The sequence below is a fragment of the Psammomys obesus genome, unplaced genomic scaffold (assembly GCF_907164565.1).
Source record: "Psammomys obesus unplaced genomic scaffold, mPsaObe1.curated_primary_1811, whole genome shotgun sequence".
In the NCBI taxonomy this organism is placed as follows: Eukaryota; Metazoa; Chordata; class Mammalia; order Rodentia; family Muridae; genus Psammomys; species Psammomys obesus.
The window spans coordinates 26925920-26942457 of record NW_026587216.1 but is presented as its reverse complement, the minus strand read 5'-3'; the positions used below and the strand labels follow the sequence as shown (position 1 = coordinate 26942457).

General features: G+C 46.9%; 1 protein-coding gene across 4 annotated transcripts in view; it reads right to left on the bottom strand.

The window, feature by feature from the left end:
- Positions 1 to 8618: 8618 nt before the first annotated feature.
- Ncoa2 (nuclear receptor coactivator 2) overlaps positions 8619 to 16538 on the bottom strand; it is a 230404-nt gene continuing 222484 nt past the window's right edge. For all 4 annotated transcript variants that reach the window (XM_055603145.1, XM_055603146.1, XM_055603147.1 and 1 more), the window contains one exon: positions 8619 to 12371. In XM_055603145.1, coding sequence (XP_055459120.1) covers positions 12360 to 12371 — 12 coding nt within the window. In that variant the 3' untranslated portion in view covers positions 8619 to 12359. The remainder of the gene's footprint in view (positions 12372 to 16538) is intronic.

Here is a 16538-nt window from a genome sequence, read left to right as displayed (position 1 = left end):
GTGCCCCAGAGGGGGTCACAGCCATTAAGTGCCGCCGCTGGAGCCACAGGCAACAGTTGTGAGCCTGTGGGTGCTGAGAACCGGGTCCTCTGCGAGAGCCGGGAGCACTAACCGCCACACCGTCTTTCAGCTTTTTGAGTAATTTATTAACACATGATAAATTGCTCTTACGCGCAACGTTACCTCAATGAACATTCCTCCTCCCCTTTCCATGCTGGACAGCTATAAAAAGAGACAGGTTTGTCCATCTCTGTTGATGGCTGGGTGCAAGAAAGAAACTATACGATGATCTGCCCTGGAAATCTCAATACAAAGAACGGAGAACAGTCGCTCACAGATCGCAGCAACGGCAGTTACAGCGTGCGGCCACGTAATATACTGTCGTGTGACGCTTTATCTATTAACCGCTGTGGGCTGAGAGCTGGAGCTTGTGGAAAGCTCAGCTGTGCCTACTGAAGGGCAGACCAGCTACAGGGGTGTTCCACCAGCGGAAGCTGCTGCAAAAGCGTCCTCTGGTGGACCAGAAGTCCAAGGCTTCAGGCCTACTCCCTGCAACCTCTCTCCAGCGCCCTCTGTTGGTCATAAGCCAGAACCAGCAGGCCAATCATCTCCCTAAAGCTGCCAAACTGGGTGAATTTGGAGGACTAAGCCCTTTATTCTTTCAGCTCTATTTTAGCTCCTACGCTTTAAAAGAATGAGTGATATAACTTTGGAATTCACTCCTATTAAGTAATATTTGACTGGGTTTTTGTTGTCGCTTATTTCTGGGGACAGGGGCTCGCTGTAGAGTCCTGAGTGGCCTCTGACTTGTGGACTTGCTACCTCTCTGCTCCTGATGTCAAGGTGACAAATGTGTGCACTAACATCTGTTTTCATCATCATTATTATTGTTAATGATTTTTTTTTTTCAAGACAGGGTTTCTTTGTGTAGCTTTGGCTGTCCTAGACTCACTCTGTAGACCTGGCTGACCTCAAGTTCACAGAGATCCACCTGCCTCTGCCTCTGTAGTGCTGGGATTTAAGGCATGCACCACCACTACCTGGTTTCATTATTATTTTTAAACTATATTAGTCTGCCATTTTTTTTAAGTGTAATTTAGACTTTTTTCTATTTAAAAAATTCTATTTATTTAACCACTTTACAGCCTGATCCCAACCCCCTCCTCCTCTCCTTCCAGTCCTGCCCTCACACCCCTCCCCCCATCTTCCCCTCTCTCTCCTCTGAGGAGGGAAGGCCCCTAAAGGGTAGGAACCCACCTTGGGACCTCAAGTTTCAGCAGGACTAAGCTCATCCTCTCCCACCGAGGCCAGACAAGGCAGCCCAGCTAGGAGAAAGGGATCCAAAGGCCGGAAGCAGAATCAGAGACAGCCTCTGTTCCCATTGTTAGGGGACCTACATGATGGCCACGCCGCACATCTGCTACATACGTGTCTAGGGGTCTAGGTCCAGCCGTGTCTGCTCTTTGATTGGTGGTTTAGTCTCTGTGAGCCCTCATAGGCCCAGGTTAGTTCACTCTGTAGGTCTTCTTGTGGTCCTTGACCCCCCAGGCTCCTTCAGTCCTGCCTCCCACGCTTCCACCGAACTCCCTGAGCTCGGCCTATTGTTTGGCTGTGGATCTTTGCATCTGTTTCCATCAGCTGCTGGATGAACCGTCTCAGAAGACAGTTATCTAGGCTCCTGTCTGCAAGCATAGCAGAGTAGTGTCAGGTGCTGGCTCTCTCCTACGTCTCAAGTTGGCTGGCCATTTCCTTAACCCCTGCTCCATTGGAAAAAAAAAATATTTATTTATTATTTATACACTATTTGGCCTGCATCATGCCTGCACGCCAGAAGAGGACACCAGATCTCATTATAGATGGTTGTGAGCCACCATGTGCTTGCTGGGAATTGAACTCAGGACCTTTGGAAGTACAGCCAGTGAGTGCTCTTAACCTCTGAGCCATCTCTCCAGGCCCCCTGCTCCATTTTTATCCCTACACTTCTTGAAGGTAAGACAAAATTTGGGTAGAAGGTTTTATGGGTACTTGGTGTCCCCCTCCCTCCACTGGAAGTCCCACCTGGCTACAGGTGATGAGTTCAGGCTCCTCCATGTTTGTCTGCCTCCCCCCAGGCAGGGTTTCTCTTTGTAGCCTTGGCTGTTCTGGACTCACTTTGTAGACCAGGCTGGCCTCGAACTCACTGCGTTCAGTCTGCCTCTGCCTCCCTGAGTTCTGGGATTAAAGACATATAACACCACACCTGGCTTTGTCTGCCTTTCTTCATTCCCCCTCCCCAGCCTCTGCCTTCCAATACAGGGTTTCTCTGTGTCCTGTACTAACTTTGTGGATCAGGCTGGCTTTGAACTCACAGAGATCAGCCTGCCTCTGCCTCTTGGGACCAGGTGTCACTGTGAAGATCAGCTTGGTTTTCAACTCCTGATTCTGCGGCCTAAACTTCCTGATGCTAGAATTACAAGCCAGGGCCAACATCCTTGTCCTTTGTTACTTTAGCTGGTTCAAGCGTTTCCATCTCTGGAAAGCAAGGACACAGATTTGTTTGTTCTAGGTTCCCTTGCTCATGCGTGTTAGGGACTGTTCCTGTTCGGGCTGAAGACGGGGCTTGGTTGACAGCCTTGCTTAGTGTGCCCAAGCGGAGCTCTCGGTGGACACTCCATTTCTATTCCCTCCCAGGCTCTGCCTGCCGTGCCTCAGGGGCATGTCCGGGTTTTCCCCAAACTCCTGACTTCTGCTACAGGAACCCCACAGAACCCCTCTGCCGTCCTGTGTGACTCTGGTGTCATCGCTCCCGCTCTCACATGAACATATCTGACTGTAGACTGGCTGGCGTGCAAAGGATGCAGAGTGACCTGCTACGGACCCCATTGGTCTTGTTGTTGTCGTCGTTTTTAAACATATCTTGTTGGCATGTCCGCATCCAGTCAATCGGAGCCCAACTGGGCAAAGCTGGTATCCTATAATGCAGTCTTCAGACCCTGGAAGGAGGAGGCACTCAGACTGCATGCCTCTGGGCACTGGCCAGGAGTTGGGCCCACATGTTCCCATTCTCTTTAGGAGAAGCCTGAAGAACTGAGAATGTAGCTCTCGGCTGGCTCACTCATTGGAGAGGAAAGACCATCCAGGACCAGGAGCGTTCCTATTCCTGAGGCTTCTGCCCCAGGCAGGGAGCTTGCCTCAGCCAACCTCCAAGGCTCCTTCAGCAGCTTCGGATAGTAGGAACTCCTTCTAAGACTTCACAAGAGTAGGGAGGGACCCATATACCTGGGATCAGAAACAGATCAGCGGGGCACGGTGCCACGGGACTTTAATCTCAGCACTAGAAAGGTGGAGGAAGGCAGATCTCTCTGAGTTAGAGGCCAGCTAGAGGCCAGAACTCTACATAGTGAGTTCTAGGACAGCCAGGGCTACTAGAGAGATCCTACCTCAAAACCCCCAACAACAAACAAAAGCACACACAAAGCAAACAAACAAATAAAAACCTAAACCAAAATAACACCAACAAAAATACCAGAGGTCTTAGTCACCGCCATAGTGTTCCAGTAACTGTACGAGGTTTTGCCTGGCCACCTGGCAATGAGTACCCGAGGGCACAGGCACATACAAGGGCTCTGATTTACTGAGGCTAGTGACCATTTGTTTTGTTTTGAATTGTGGTCTCACGTAGTCCAGCTGCCCTCAAACTTGCTGTGTAGCCAAGGCTGGCCTTAAATTCCTGATGCATTTGCTTCTGCCTTCTAGTGCTGGAACATGCATCACCCTGGCTGGCTTGTGTTGTTTTGTGACAACCTCAGTTACAGGTAAGTAAACACGAGGAGGAGATGTTTTGGCTTCACTGCCTGTAAATTGTGAGTGATTCTGGGAAGTCAGGGGAATAAGATGTTCTTTGTACTGAAATGATAATCTCAGGGGACATCAAGTGGATTTTTTTTTTTTTTTTTTTTGAGATACATCTCACTTTCTCTGGGATTAAAGATTTATGACAAGATGCCTGGCTTAAGTAATGTCATTTTTTAAAGACCTTGGGTTTTTTTTTAAGTTATACTGTTTTGTATTGTGACATTTACCTGAGATCTTGGTGATAAACCAGAAAGGAAAGTTTCCGGTTTAATAGTGGTGTATTTGTCAAATAGACAAGGGGTCTATAGCCTGTTAGTTTTTGCCACAAACTTGACACAAACTTAGTCACCAGGAAGAGGAAACCTCAGTTAAGGAAGGACTTCCACCATTCTACCCTGAGGGCTTGTCTGTGGGGGCATTTCCTGATTAATGATTGATGCGGGAGGGCCCAGCCCACTGCAGCCTTGCTCTGTGTTATCCCTGACTTTCCTTGGTGATGATTACCTGGCCATGGAAGATAAGTACCCTCCAACCCCCTTCTCCCCCAACCCCAGGTTTCCTTTGGTCGTTTTTTCTTAAATTTTTATTTTTTTATATTAATTATACTTTGTATCCCAGATGTAGCCCCCTCCCTCATTCCCTCCCAATCCCGCCCTTCCTCCCTCTTCTCCTCCCATGCCCCTCTCCAAGTCCATGGATAGGGGAGGTCCTCCTCTCCTTTCATCTGACCCTAGCCTATCAGGTCTCAACAGGACTGGTTGCATTGTCCTCTTCTGTGGCCTGGCAAGGCTGCTCCCCCCTCAGGGTGGTGGTGGTGGTGGTGGTCAAAGAGCCAGTCACTGAGTTCATGTCAGAGATAGTCCCTGTTCCCTCACTAGGGAACCCATTTGGAGACTGAGCTGCCATGAGCTACATCTGTGCAGGTGTTCTAGGTTATCTCCATGCATGGTCCTTGGTTGGAGTATCAGTCTCAGAAATGACTCCTGTGCCCAGATATTTTGGTTCTGTTGCTCTCCTTGTGGAGCTCCTGTCCTCTCCAGGTCTTCCCATCTCTCCCTTCTTTCCTAAGATTCCTTGCACTCTGCCTAAAGTTTGTTTATGAGTCTCAGCATCTGCTTTGATGCTTTGGTAATTTTTATTACAGCAACACAGAAGCAAAGCAGAAAAGCCAGGATGGTGGGGGGGGGGGCAGGGGGGAGATGGGAGGGATGGAGAGGACACAGAAAGACAAGTACAAGCATGGACACAGACTGACAGACGGGGACTGGACAGGACAGGACTGGACTGGACTGGATGGGATAGGACGGGACCAATGGACACAGGCTGGGATGTCTTGTTCAGAGCAGGGTCTAGTTACAATTCTCTGTGAGAAGCCCCTGGCGAGGGATGTTATTTACCAGAGGATCTCCTGAAGAGTCAAGCAGGCATCTCCCGCCAGGCTAGGGGAAAAGGAAGCCTTTAAAGGAAAGACCAGGGAGCAGATCCTGCCAAATGAGCCGTCTGCTGCATGCTGGGACACGCGGCCACCCTTGCAGCTCTGCTCCCTCTTCTGGTCACCAACTGATGTTTACTTAGCTTAGCGTTTGGGGCCCCCCAGTGGGCAAGCGTTCTGCTGTCTCACCGGGTTTGTTGCCATTCCTAGAATGCGTATTGCAAGCTTAACAAGTGGATTGGCCATAGACTGATCCGCCTCCCTTAGAGAAAAGCCTCACCACTGGGCACTGCATGGGCTTTGTCTTGGCCACTCGGGTCGCACCATTCCTGGACCAGCCATGACTGCGGAGGCCGGTGAGGCCACCTGGCTTGTGTCAGCTAGCCAGCGACCAGTCTCCCTGGCTGTGTGTGGTGCTGTTCTCCACGCCGAGGTGCTTGAGTCCACACCCTCGTTCCAGAATGAATGTGGCCTTCTCAAAGCGCCTGTCCTGGTTTTCTGGTTTAATTTCAAGCCTCCGACCACATGGTCTGACCACGGGCCATCATGGCCCAGGACACTTTTTTTTTTTTTTTTTCCCCTTTGAGACAGCATCACATTCTTGGCATAGACTAGCCCGGAACTCACTGTACCAGGTGTCTGGCTTCAAGGTCCTGGCAATCTTGTCTCAGCCAGCTCAGTATTGAAATTACAGCTGTGAGTAACCAGGCTGGGTGAGGAATTTACACTCAGTTTAGGCCACTTTTCCTCCTCTTCCTCCTTCTGCTTCTAATCATTTTAAAAAATTTATTTACCTTTATTTTTTTATGTGTACTGGTATTTGGCCTGCATGTATGTGAGAGGGTCAGATCTTGGAGTTACACAGTTGTAAGCTGCCGTGTGGGTCTGGGATTCGAACCTGCGTCCTTTGGTTCAAATACACTCTGGTTCCAGTATACACGGGTCCTGATGTGTATACTAGGCCCGGGCTTTTCATTCTTTTTGCAGGTTATACAGCTCCCTCTGGAAGGCAGGGCATGGAGTCACAGCAGGAGCATTGCTGCGTCTGGGGCACCCACTCATACAGCTTCCTTGTACATTTTAGCTCTTTGAGGACTTGATTTTTTCCCCCATTTATTTATTTTAGCAGGAGGAAGTGCCCACACTAGCACCTGTGTGGAGGTCAGAGGATGTGCAGGCTGGTCTTACGTCAAATTGATACAGGCTAGAGTCATCAGAGAGGAGGGGAGCCTCAACTGAGAAAATATTTCCGTAAGATTGGCTGTAGGCAAGCCTGTAGGCATTTTCTTAATGAGTGATTGATGGGGGAGGCCTACCCCATTGTGGGCGGTGTCACCCCTGAGGTGGTGGTCCTGGCTCCTCTAAGAACAAGCCATAGGAAGCAAGCCAGTAAGTGGCAACCCTCCATGGCCTCTGCATCAGCTCCTGCCCTACTGGAGTTCCCCTAACTTCTTTTGATGAAGAACTGTGATATGGGTTCATAAACTGAATAACGCTTTCCACACCAAGTTGATTTAAAAAGATTTATTTATTTATTATGTATACAGTGTTCTGCCTGCAGGCCAGAAGAGGGCACCAGATCTCATTATAGATGGTTGTGAGCCACCGTGCAGTTGCTGGGAATTGAACTCAGGACCTTTTGGAAGAATAGCCCACTCTTAACCTCTGAGCAATCTCTCCAGGCCACCAAGTTGCTTTGGTTACGGTGTTGCATCATAGCAGTGAGGTCCTAGTAACCCCATCTAGGACAGAGGACAACCTGCAGGAGTCAATCTACCATGTTGTTCCTGGGGATTGAACTTGGGTTGTTAGGCTTGGTGGCAAGTGCCTTTACCTGCTACCTTGCTGGATCAGAAAGGACGTGATTAAACCATTACTATTTTATGATGCTGCTGGGCACACATAACTTGGCAAGCAGTAACTCCACCGGCTGCCAAGTTCTCCTTCTTCATTCCCCCGTCACCAGGCCCTGGGTACAACTTCTTGGGTCCAAGAGAACCCAGTTCTCAGCAGTCGCTTATGGACATATGGAGGATTGGCATTTGCGGTTGCAGGAACATAGTAGCGGTGTTTCTCGGAGAGGACATAGCCGGGGTGTGATCTCTAGTAATCTCAGCATGCAGAAGACTGATGCAGGAGGAGCTCATATTTCGGATGCAGCTGGGGGGAGGAGGGTGGATATGACAATCCATGCCTTCTGTAAGCTCCCCACCATGGCGGCGGGGTAGCTTCAATAGGCTACAGGGCAACGGCTCCGCAGGGAGCTATGAAGTGACTGCTCCCTCTTGGTAACTTACATGCTGCCTGCAGCTCTGTAGCCACAGCTGTCCTGGTACAGTCCTCTTTGGGCCACTGCTTGCAATGGTCAATGTGTCCCTCTCTCTCCCAGAGAAGGAAAAGCCGAAGCGGGCCACTGCTACTGCGTGCCCTTTAGGAGCTGGGTTGGAGGTGCTGTAGTCACATTTTTCATCTTTTAGTACCAAACCAACCTACTAAGTGTAGCCAGGATATTCTCCTGTGTGACACCCAACCCCAGTAAGTCAGGAAACAGAACACGCCAGCCTCGTCAACAGTTTTGAGGGCTGGGGAGCTTGATGGCTCAGCTGGTAAAGACGCTCACCCATTTAGTGGAGGAAGAGAACCAGCTCCTGAAAGTAGGCCTCTGACCTCCACAGGTGTGCTGCGGCTCTTGCGACATCTCTACTAGGATTTACTTTCCTGGAGGCTTCTCTGGGAGGGTGAGATGTTAGAGTGCCATGTCAAGGTAGGCTGTTTTTTGTTTTTTTTTTTTTAAATTTTTTATTATGTGTATGGGTGTTTCTCTGTATGAATACGTGCACCTGAGTGCAGTGTCTCCAGAGGCCAGTAGAGGGCACGGGTCCACCTGGCACTGAATTACAGGTACCCCGAGCCTCCTGACCTGGGTGCTGGGAACTGAAGCCAGGTCCTGGAACTTCATCGGTAGACTAGGGTGGCTTTGAACTCACAGAAATCTGTTGCCCCTGCCTCCTGAGTGGTGGGATTAACTAAAGACGTGTACTACTGTTCCTTCCCCGGTTCAAGAAATTCTTAAAGGACCGTTAAATCTTTCTTTGAAAGTTTTCTAAGGTCTATAGGTACTTTGTTCACATGAAAACTGCACCATGAGGTGCCTGACGCCTGTGGCAGCCAGAAGGCGGGGTTAGATCCCCTGGAACTGGAGCTACAGATGATTCTGAGATGAATGTGTGGGTGCTGGGAAATGAACCTGGGTCCTCTGAAAGAGCCATCAGTGCTCTTAACCACCGAACCAGTACTTCTCAGGTACAAATTTAAAAGCTTAAATTACAAAAGAAAATACGGTGTCACCACATTAAAATCTCTAAAGCCATGTAAAACCCGAAGGCATTAAAATTTATTAAATGATGCAGTAACAACAGATTCTTTATTTACAATAGCATTATTTAACATCAAATAAGCAAATAGCATCAGCAAAGCAATAGTAACTTGCATAAATGTATTTAAAATTTCTCTGAATATATCTACCTTTGCATAAACTGCTCACACTAGAAATACAAACATCAATGCAGATGAACAAAGTGATGCTCAGAGTCAACTCTGTTTTGAAAATAAATCCACAACCTGAAACACTGTAAGCTTTCTCCTGAAGAACCATAGTGAATATATTGCTTAAGTTTACCCTTGTATAATCTTTTCATATACACACACCTCAGGTGCGACTTCATGAAGAACTGTACAAAATAAAACCCACGAATGACAAAGGAAAAAAATGACAGTTAAATGTCTGAAGAAACGGGTCATCATCACTGCTCAATAACATACGGGTAAGTGATGACGTACTTATTCAAAAATTGTACACAATTCACTATACAAATATAATACATTGGACAGCTAGGTAGGAATATACAAGACTTAAAAACAGATCTAAGGCATTATGCTAGGTTTTAGCATTTTGAGGTTCTTGCACATAGCTTTTACCTGTAGTAAGAAACTTAAAAGATTTTGTTTTAGTCTATAAAGAAACACCAGGGAGAAAATTCTAATTAAAATCGAAGCCACTACAGTATTTTCTTTTGTGCAGAGAATGCTTTGCTCTTAGGCAGCGTACTACCATACAAACACTAGAAAATTTTAAGTTCACACCAACAATTAGTTAATGGCTTAAGTTGCATTTCAAAATTGATTGTGTATCTTTGGGTTCTGCAAGTGGATCTGTGCCTCCCAGTTCATGTGTCACGCCCGTAGGAACTCCGCTTTGAAACACAGATGAAAAGCTGCATCTTCAACTGCAAAAGACCATTGCTTTCAATCATTACAGGTCGTAAGAGATACACGGGGGGTTTAGTCTTTGAGTCAAACGAATCTGTTCTAGTAACACAGCTCACTTCACTTTTAAAACCACGTTACATGAACACTTAGGTGGGTTATACAACCAAGGTAAGGTGTGTATACTTTTCACATTATGTTTTTCACATTGAGTAATATAAGAAAACACTGATTATATGTTCCGCTAAACAAAAACCAAGTACAAATTTATTGTGTGTAGCATGAGAAATACTGATGAAGGGAGTCGATTTGGCATTTGCTTCTATGGTAACATGATCAGATGGCTCCTTCACTCATTTTATTCTATAATTAGATGTCAAATAAAATGCATTACTACTGCTTGGAACTGTGAGAGAATGTACGCGCTCTTTTTCATGTCGTAATCACAGGCTGCTCTAACTGCCAGGCTGGTACACTTGTCTGGCTTGGGATTGCCATTAGAGAACAGTGGTGGATTGGATGAATGTTGACAGATGTTATGGCTGGTGTTACAGTGAAATGGGATTTAAGATTCAAAACAAAACAAATCTGTCTTAAACTCCATCTTCTCTTGGGCTGTGTGAAGTTAAAAGATATCCTGCCTCCCATTATTTCTAAAAAAATGATCTGAAAATGGGTCTTGCTCGTTCCTGGGGCGGGGTCTTGGAGTTCTGGGCTTCTTCTGCTCCCTTTACAGCACAGCTGTGCAACCCAACTGTTTTGGTGAGAAAAGTGGAGCCTCGAGCAGACACATGAACTGGTGCCCACTGGGAAGTATTGTTCCTTGGCCACCTCCCTGCACTGAGATTCCTCTCAAAGTGGAAAAAGGTCTCGAAATGCAAATTTCCAGAAAGTTCTTTAGCATGGAGCAACACTTTCAGATGACTGACCATTTGTCTTTGGGCCATATCTCTTTCTATATTCCCACAATCTGTAGATATATAGGGAGATATAAATAGGGTAGTTTATGTTTTTTACCCTGCCAGGAATAAATAATTTCAAGGAAAAACTTCTCTGTTCCTAGAAAGCTTGGATAATGAGATATTATAAAATGCTTTGTTTTTAGACTTCAAAAAGATATCATTCTGAAATTTAGGTAAGAAAGTATCAGGGGTTGGGGAGAATTGAAAGGTCTCAGTTCTGGGTACTGCAGTTGTCTGAAACTGACACCAATTACTAAAGGTTATCCCCGACAGAGAGGGCAGAAAAACAACCATAAAATGGGCTGCTTAGTAACGTAGTCTTTCTAAGGTTTATTAAGAAAGAATATAAACATATAAAATCAAGACTTGGTTCCTATAGCGGCTGCATATCATATAGATTAGATACGTGATTCGTGAGCAGAATCTTAAGGTTTAGAAAACAAAAGGTCTGAAGTCTACAAATCAGGTCTAATCAAGGCATTGGCAGCCTTTACAAAACGCCTTTAGGAGACATTGCTATGAAGATATCTAATTTAATACTGAAGTACCTCATTTTTTGAGTCAATCCCACAATATGTATACCTCACAAAATTATACAATTAAAACACTTAAGTTCAGAACTTAAATTATTGCTTGTTTACATATAAATTGGATTTTTATGTACCTTACAAAACTTCGGCTTTATCAGCACTGCTAAAAAACAAAATAAAAAAACACATGGCAGAGGTTATATCTGTCGTGATGTCTGCTGTCGGTTTCATTAGTATGTTCTCTCATTTTGGAGGCCTGAGGTGACAGGGCGGTCCAGGCTTCGCAAGCGGGTGTCGGAGCCTGGCTGCCATCACACCCCCACTTTGCCCCTCTCCTTCACAGGAGATACTTAAAAAGGTAAGCTGCTGTAAGTGGCTGGCAAAACATGGACAGAAAGGAAGGGCTTACCTGGTTTCTACAGTTTATGCTGTTGCTGTTTTTATTTTAAAAGAATAAAAGTGGGAGGGACAAGAGAAGGCAGGGAGGGGCAGGGAGAAGTCAGGATTGAGAGGGGCAGTGGATGTCAATTAAAACTATGGGATCAATCTAAAAACACTGAATTTAGAAATAAGTATTTCTTTCTGATTCATGATTTGGGGGAACTAGTTTGGTTTTAACAGAGAGAAAAAGCAGAACAGATACTTGTCAATGTTAGCTGCCTCTTTCAGGAGCCTTGTCATCTGTTCAGGAACCGACACTCCTTCCGACACGGTTGTCAGCTTTGTGTAGGACAGAACTCTGCATGTGTCAGCTGTCGGCCACTGGCTGTGTCAGCACCCACGGCATTGTCCACAGTGTCTGCCCTGCTTCCATCCCAAATGCAGGCTTTAGCTTAGTACACCTGGTGTCTGACTGTTAAAATGCCTTTCTTTCCCCTAGATAAGACCATAATGTTTTGTACTAGACTGATTAGCCACAGAAAACAAAGCAAGAGACCAGTGTCTGGAACCGAACAGGAACAGAACAAGAGCATGGTTCTCCTCAGATACACACATTTAAATACATTCAATCTGAATGGGGATGAAGTCTGCCTGTCGACATTTACTTTGCAGGAGATCTAAGTTGCACTAAGGTGAATGCAGTGAACAGACTGCGGGGTGGTCTGGAGGCTGGCTGCAGGCTGTCAGGAGAGGCAGCTCTTCCGGTGGCAGCCAGGCCACCAAGCCAGCACGCTCGATGCTGGGGGCCAGGGCCCAACTGTCCTGATTGTGTCCTGGGAGAACTGGTGGTAGGTCAGGAGGCTCAAAACAGACGCAGCTCTCCAGACTGGTAAGTGTTTTGAGCAAAGTAGCGCCCAGTGGGTTGAAGAAAGAAGAAAAGAGCCTCCCGCAGGGTCAGCAGTATTTCTGGAGGGAAACAGAAGAAAGGCAGTATGAGAACAGAGGTCTTTATGTTTAGTTGGTTGTTTTTGTCGCCACTCTGGCCTATCTCAAACTCTCCGTCCCCTTGCACTAGAGTCTTTCAAATGTGCACAACACCATACTGGCAATATCAAGAGTTTTCTTTTTTTTTTTCCTTTTTCTTTTTCTTAATGAAAGCAATGCAGTGACCGCCACGAAACACAAAATGCTGGCTTACTATAGAAAGCACAAGTCACGAGGGCCCCACGTTTAATGAGTAGATGTGTTCCTGCCACGGGAAGGCAGATGGTGAATGCGACATGTACAAGCCCATCAGAGCCGTGTAAAGCTTCCTGCAGGTTGTAGTCGGGATGGACTGGAGGTCTCTGCAGAATGAAAATGACTTCTGCTCTCTCATCAAACATGTCCCTCCAGCCAGGCACTGTGGCGAAGCCCATAATCACAACTCAGGCTGGCTGCTCCTCCACTCCTCCAGGGTCCTGGCTTACTTACAGTGTGTGCTCTCACGGCCAGCTTTTTAGTAGGGAGCTGGGGATTTGAACTTAGATCCTCATGCTTGCCTAGCAGGTACTTTACTCAGCCAGCCTTCCCAGCTCCAGAATATGCCTTTTGACATTTGTTTGTTGGATGGTTGGTTTTGGAGACAGGGTCTATGTGGTCCTAACTATCCTGGAACTCATTCTGTAGACCAGGCTGGCCTTGGTCTCACAGAGATCCTACCTTTGTCTCCTAAGTGCTGGGATAAATACATGTGTCACCATGCCTGGCTTCTTTTGACTTTAAAAAAAAAAAATCATTGGGGCTGGAGAGACGGCTCAGTGGTTCACAGCACTGTCTGTTCTTCCAAAGGTCCTGAGTTCAATTCCCAGCAACCATACAGTGGCTCATAACCATCTACAGTAAGAGCTGGTGCCCTCTACTGGTGTGTATGCATACATGCAGGCAGAGTATTGTATAAATAAATAAATCTTAAAAAAAAAAAAAAGATTACTTAACACCAACATGGATAAAATAAAAATAAATTAAAAAGGGAAAAATTATTTAAAAAACTTAAATTTGTATGTGTGCACCACACACACACATACACACACACACACACACACACACACACACACACACACACACACACGTCCAAAAAAGGGTGTCCAAACCCCTGGAAGCCGAGTTCCAGGCAGGTGTGAGCCACGGATGTGGGTGCAGAGCACTGAGCTATCTCTCGAGTTCCCCTCCCCACTATTTAAGGCAGGGCCTTGGAACTCTATGTAGACCAGGCTGGCCTCTAACTCAGAGTCCACCTGTCTCTGCTTTGAGTACTGGGAATAAAGGTCTGGGCAACCCCCCACTCCCACCCCATTGTTGAGTTGCTTTCCAGGTCTAGGGAGGGTGTGCTCAGCCTGGCTTCATTAAGCTAAACACACCCTATCCTCAACTTAGACTCTAGATGACTACATGCTAAGGCTGAACTGAGCAGGTGGTACTTGAGGGCCGCTAGGTTATCTATTTGGAGAAGGAAAGACGCCAGCCTGAAATGATATATGTACCTTTAGTGTCCCCACTGAGAGTACTGGGCAATCTACGGCCAGATCATGTATGACTTCTAGTAATCAAGGGTGGGCTTCCCAGGTAGGCATGGTGCCCGCCTGTGACCCCAGCACTCAGGGAGGCAGAGGTAGGCGGATCTCTGGTGAGTTAGAGGCCAGCCTAATCTAAAAGCAAGTCCAGGACAGCCAAGGCTACACAGAGAAACTATCTCAAAAACAACAACAAAAAACAAACAAACAAACAAAAAAAAATGGGTGGGATTTCCTTAGCCCGGCCAGAAGAATCCTCATGTTGAGGTTTCTTGTGATACACTCAATGCTTGCGGCTCACTACCTCAGCTGGGTTGGCTGGGTGGCCTTGGGCAGATTCCCTCTGAGGGTGTCTCCTGGACTGAAGATGCTCAGATCCCCTCATATCCATGTAGGGCCTGGCAGAGGCCGAAGGGGACACTCTGTCATGGCTTTGGTGCTCTTCCCTCCTGAGGTGAAGCAACTGGATGCCTGAGAGGTAGTTAGGGCTTTGCTGGGTCCCTTTGACCCTGCCTTCCTTCAGGGCCTGAGTAGAAAGAGGGGGAAGGACACCGAAGAAACATGGTGCCTCTTCGGGCTTCTCCACTGAGGTTGCAGAAGCCTGTAGAAAACCCTCATGAGAACCCAGCCAGCTCTCTGGGGAGTGCACAGTAGGGTTCAGGTTAAGGACATTCAGAGTTTAGCTCGCTTGGGCTTGCATTCTGACCTCTCCAGACCTCGGGCAAGTTGTTATATTCTTAAGGCAGTAGTTTGTACTGGACAGTGTGGTCTTGACTAAGGGTTGGCTCCTCATGTGATTTTCTTTTTCTTTCTTTCCTTCTCTCCCTCCATTTTTGAGACGGAGTCTCACTATGTAACGCTGGCTGGTCTAGAAAACTCGATGTAGATCAGGCTGTCCTTGTAGCAACCTTCTTGCATGTGCCACTTATGCTTGGCTGCTTCTGCAACATTCAAAGACATAACACGGACTTCCACATTCGATTTACAGACTCTAAACTCCTCCTTCTGGAGGCAGGAGCACAGAAGACACAAGGCAGGGCAATTCCTAGACAACGTCTAGGCCTTTGTGCTTTGGAAGGCTTGGCTGACAAAGGGCCCTTTCTGGATAGCTGTTCAAATGCTGGCTGGCCCAGGCCGGCAGTCGCACACTGAGGTGAGGGAGGCTGAGCTGTACTGTGTCACATTCATGGAGGGGAATGAGAACCTGTCCTCAGAGGACGGTGCACTCTGCTGTTAGGCTCCCCTGGGCCGTCCTCTCTGAGGGCCCGATTGTCACCTGCTATCACTGTGCCTCAGGTTGCAGGCCTCTGCTTTTGCAAGTAAAGTCACCCCTGAGCTCTGTGCACTCGCTTGCTAAGAAAACTGTGGCTTCAGGGGAGGTGTCAGATGCTGGGAGGCGATAAACTCCAGATGAAACACGTGCTCAATATGGAATCTACCCCAGCGTCTGACACACATCTGTACCTAGGAAAGGTTTCTAAGATCTAGTAACTTTTGTGTACCTAACCCTACATTACCTGTCAGCATCTCTGAAACCCATGATCTGGGCTGCAAAATCCAGAAAAGCTACAGTGAGAAAACAAATACGAGACATTTATAGAACATGGGCTAGGTTTATTCTAAACCTGAATACTGTTATTAACAAAAGCACTGGCACCAGGAGTAAGGAAACTCAACAGTCATTTAATACTACATTTTCTCCACTGGATCAAGTTATTGTTTGTTTTTATATATCCCTGGGTGGGCCTAAAAGGCTGTTTAGTTAAGGATTTTATTTTAGTTATATGCGTTTGTGTGCAGGCATTCAAATGGAGGTCTGAGGACAACTTTTGGGAGTTGGTTCTCTCCTCCTCCTGGGAGTTCTGGGGATTGAGTTCAGGTATCTCTCTGGCCCTTGCTCCATTTTTTTGAGACAGGATCTCTTGTAAACTGGGCTGGCATCAAATTTGCTAACGCTCCTGAATTCTTGCTCCTCCTCCCTCTACTGGACAGGATAAACATTTTTTAAGAGCTGGGCATGGCAGTGCATTCCTTTGATCCCAGCATTTGGAAGGCTAAGACAGGCAGATCTCCTGAGGCCAATACAGTCTGCAATACCAAGCTCCTGGACAGCCAGGGCTACAGGAGAGCTCCTATCTCAACAAACAAAAAAACAAACAAACAAAGCAAAACAGAAGTTCTTATCCATGAGGTGGGGGTGAGAGGAGGTGGAGGGAGGGTACGCTTTTTCTTCCTTTTTTGTGGTGCTGAGGAGTCAACGCAGGACCTCATGCATGCTAGTCAAGTTCTCATATCCCTAGCCACAAACCCAACCTTAAACAAAACAAACAACGGAAACAACTGGCATGACAGTACATGCCTTCGATTCCACCACTTAAGCAGAGACAAGAGAATCAGGAGTTCAAGACCAACCTGGGCTACACCATACCCTATATTAAAACAAACAAAAAGGCCAGGCGTGGTGGCACAAACCTTTAATGCTAGCACTCGAAGGCAGAGGCAGGCGCATCTCTTGGAGCTGAAGGCCAACCTTGTCTACAAAGCAAGTTCCATCATAGCCAGAGCTGTTACAGAGAAACCC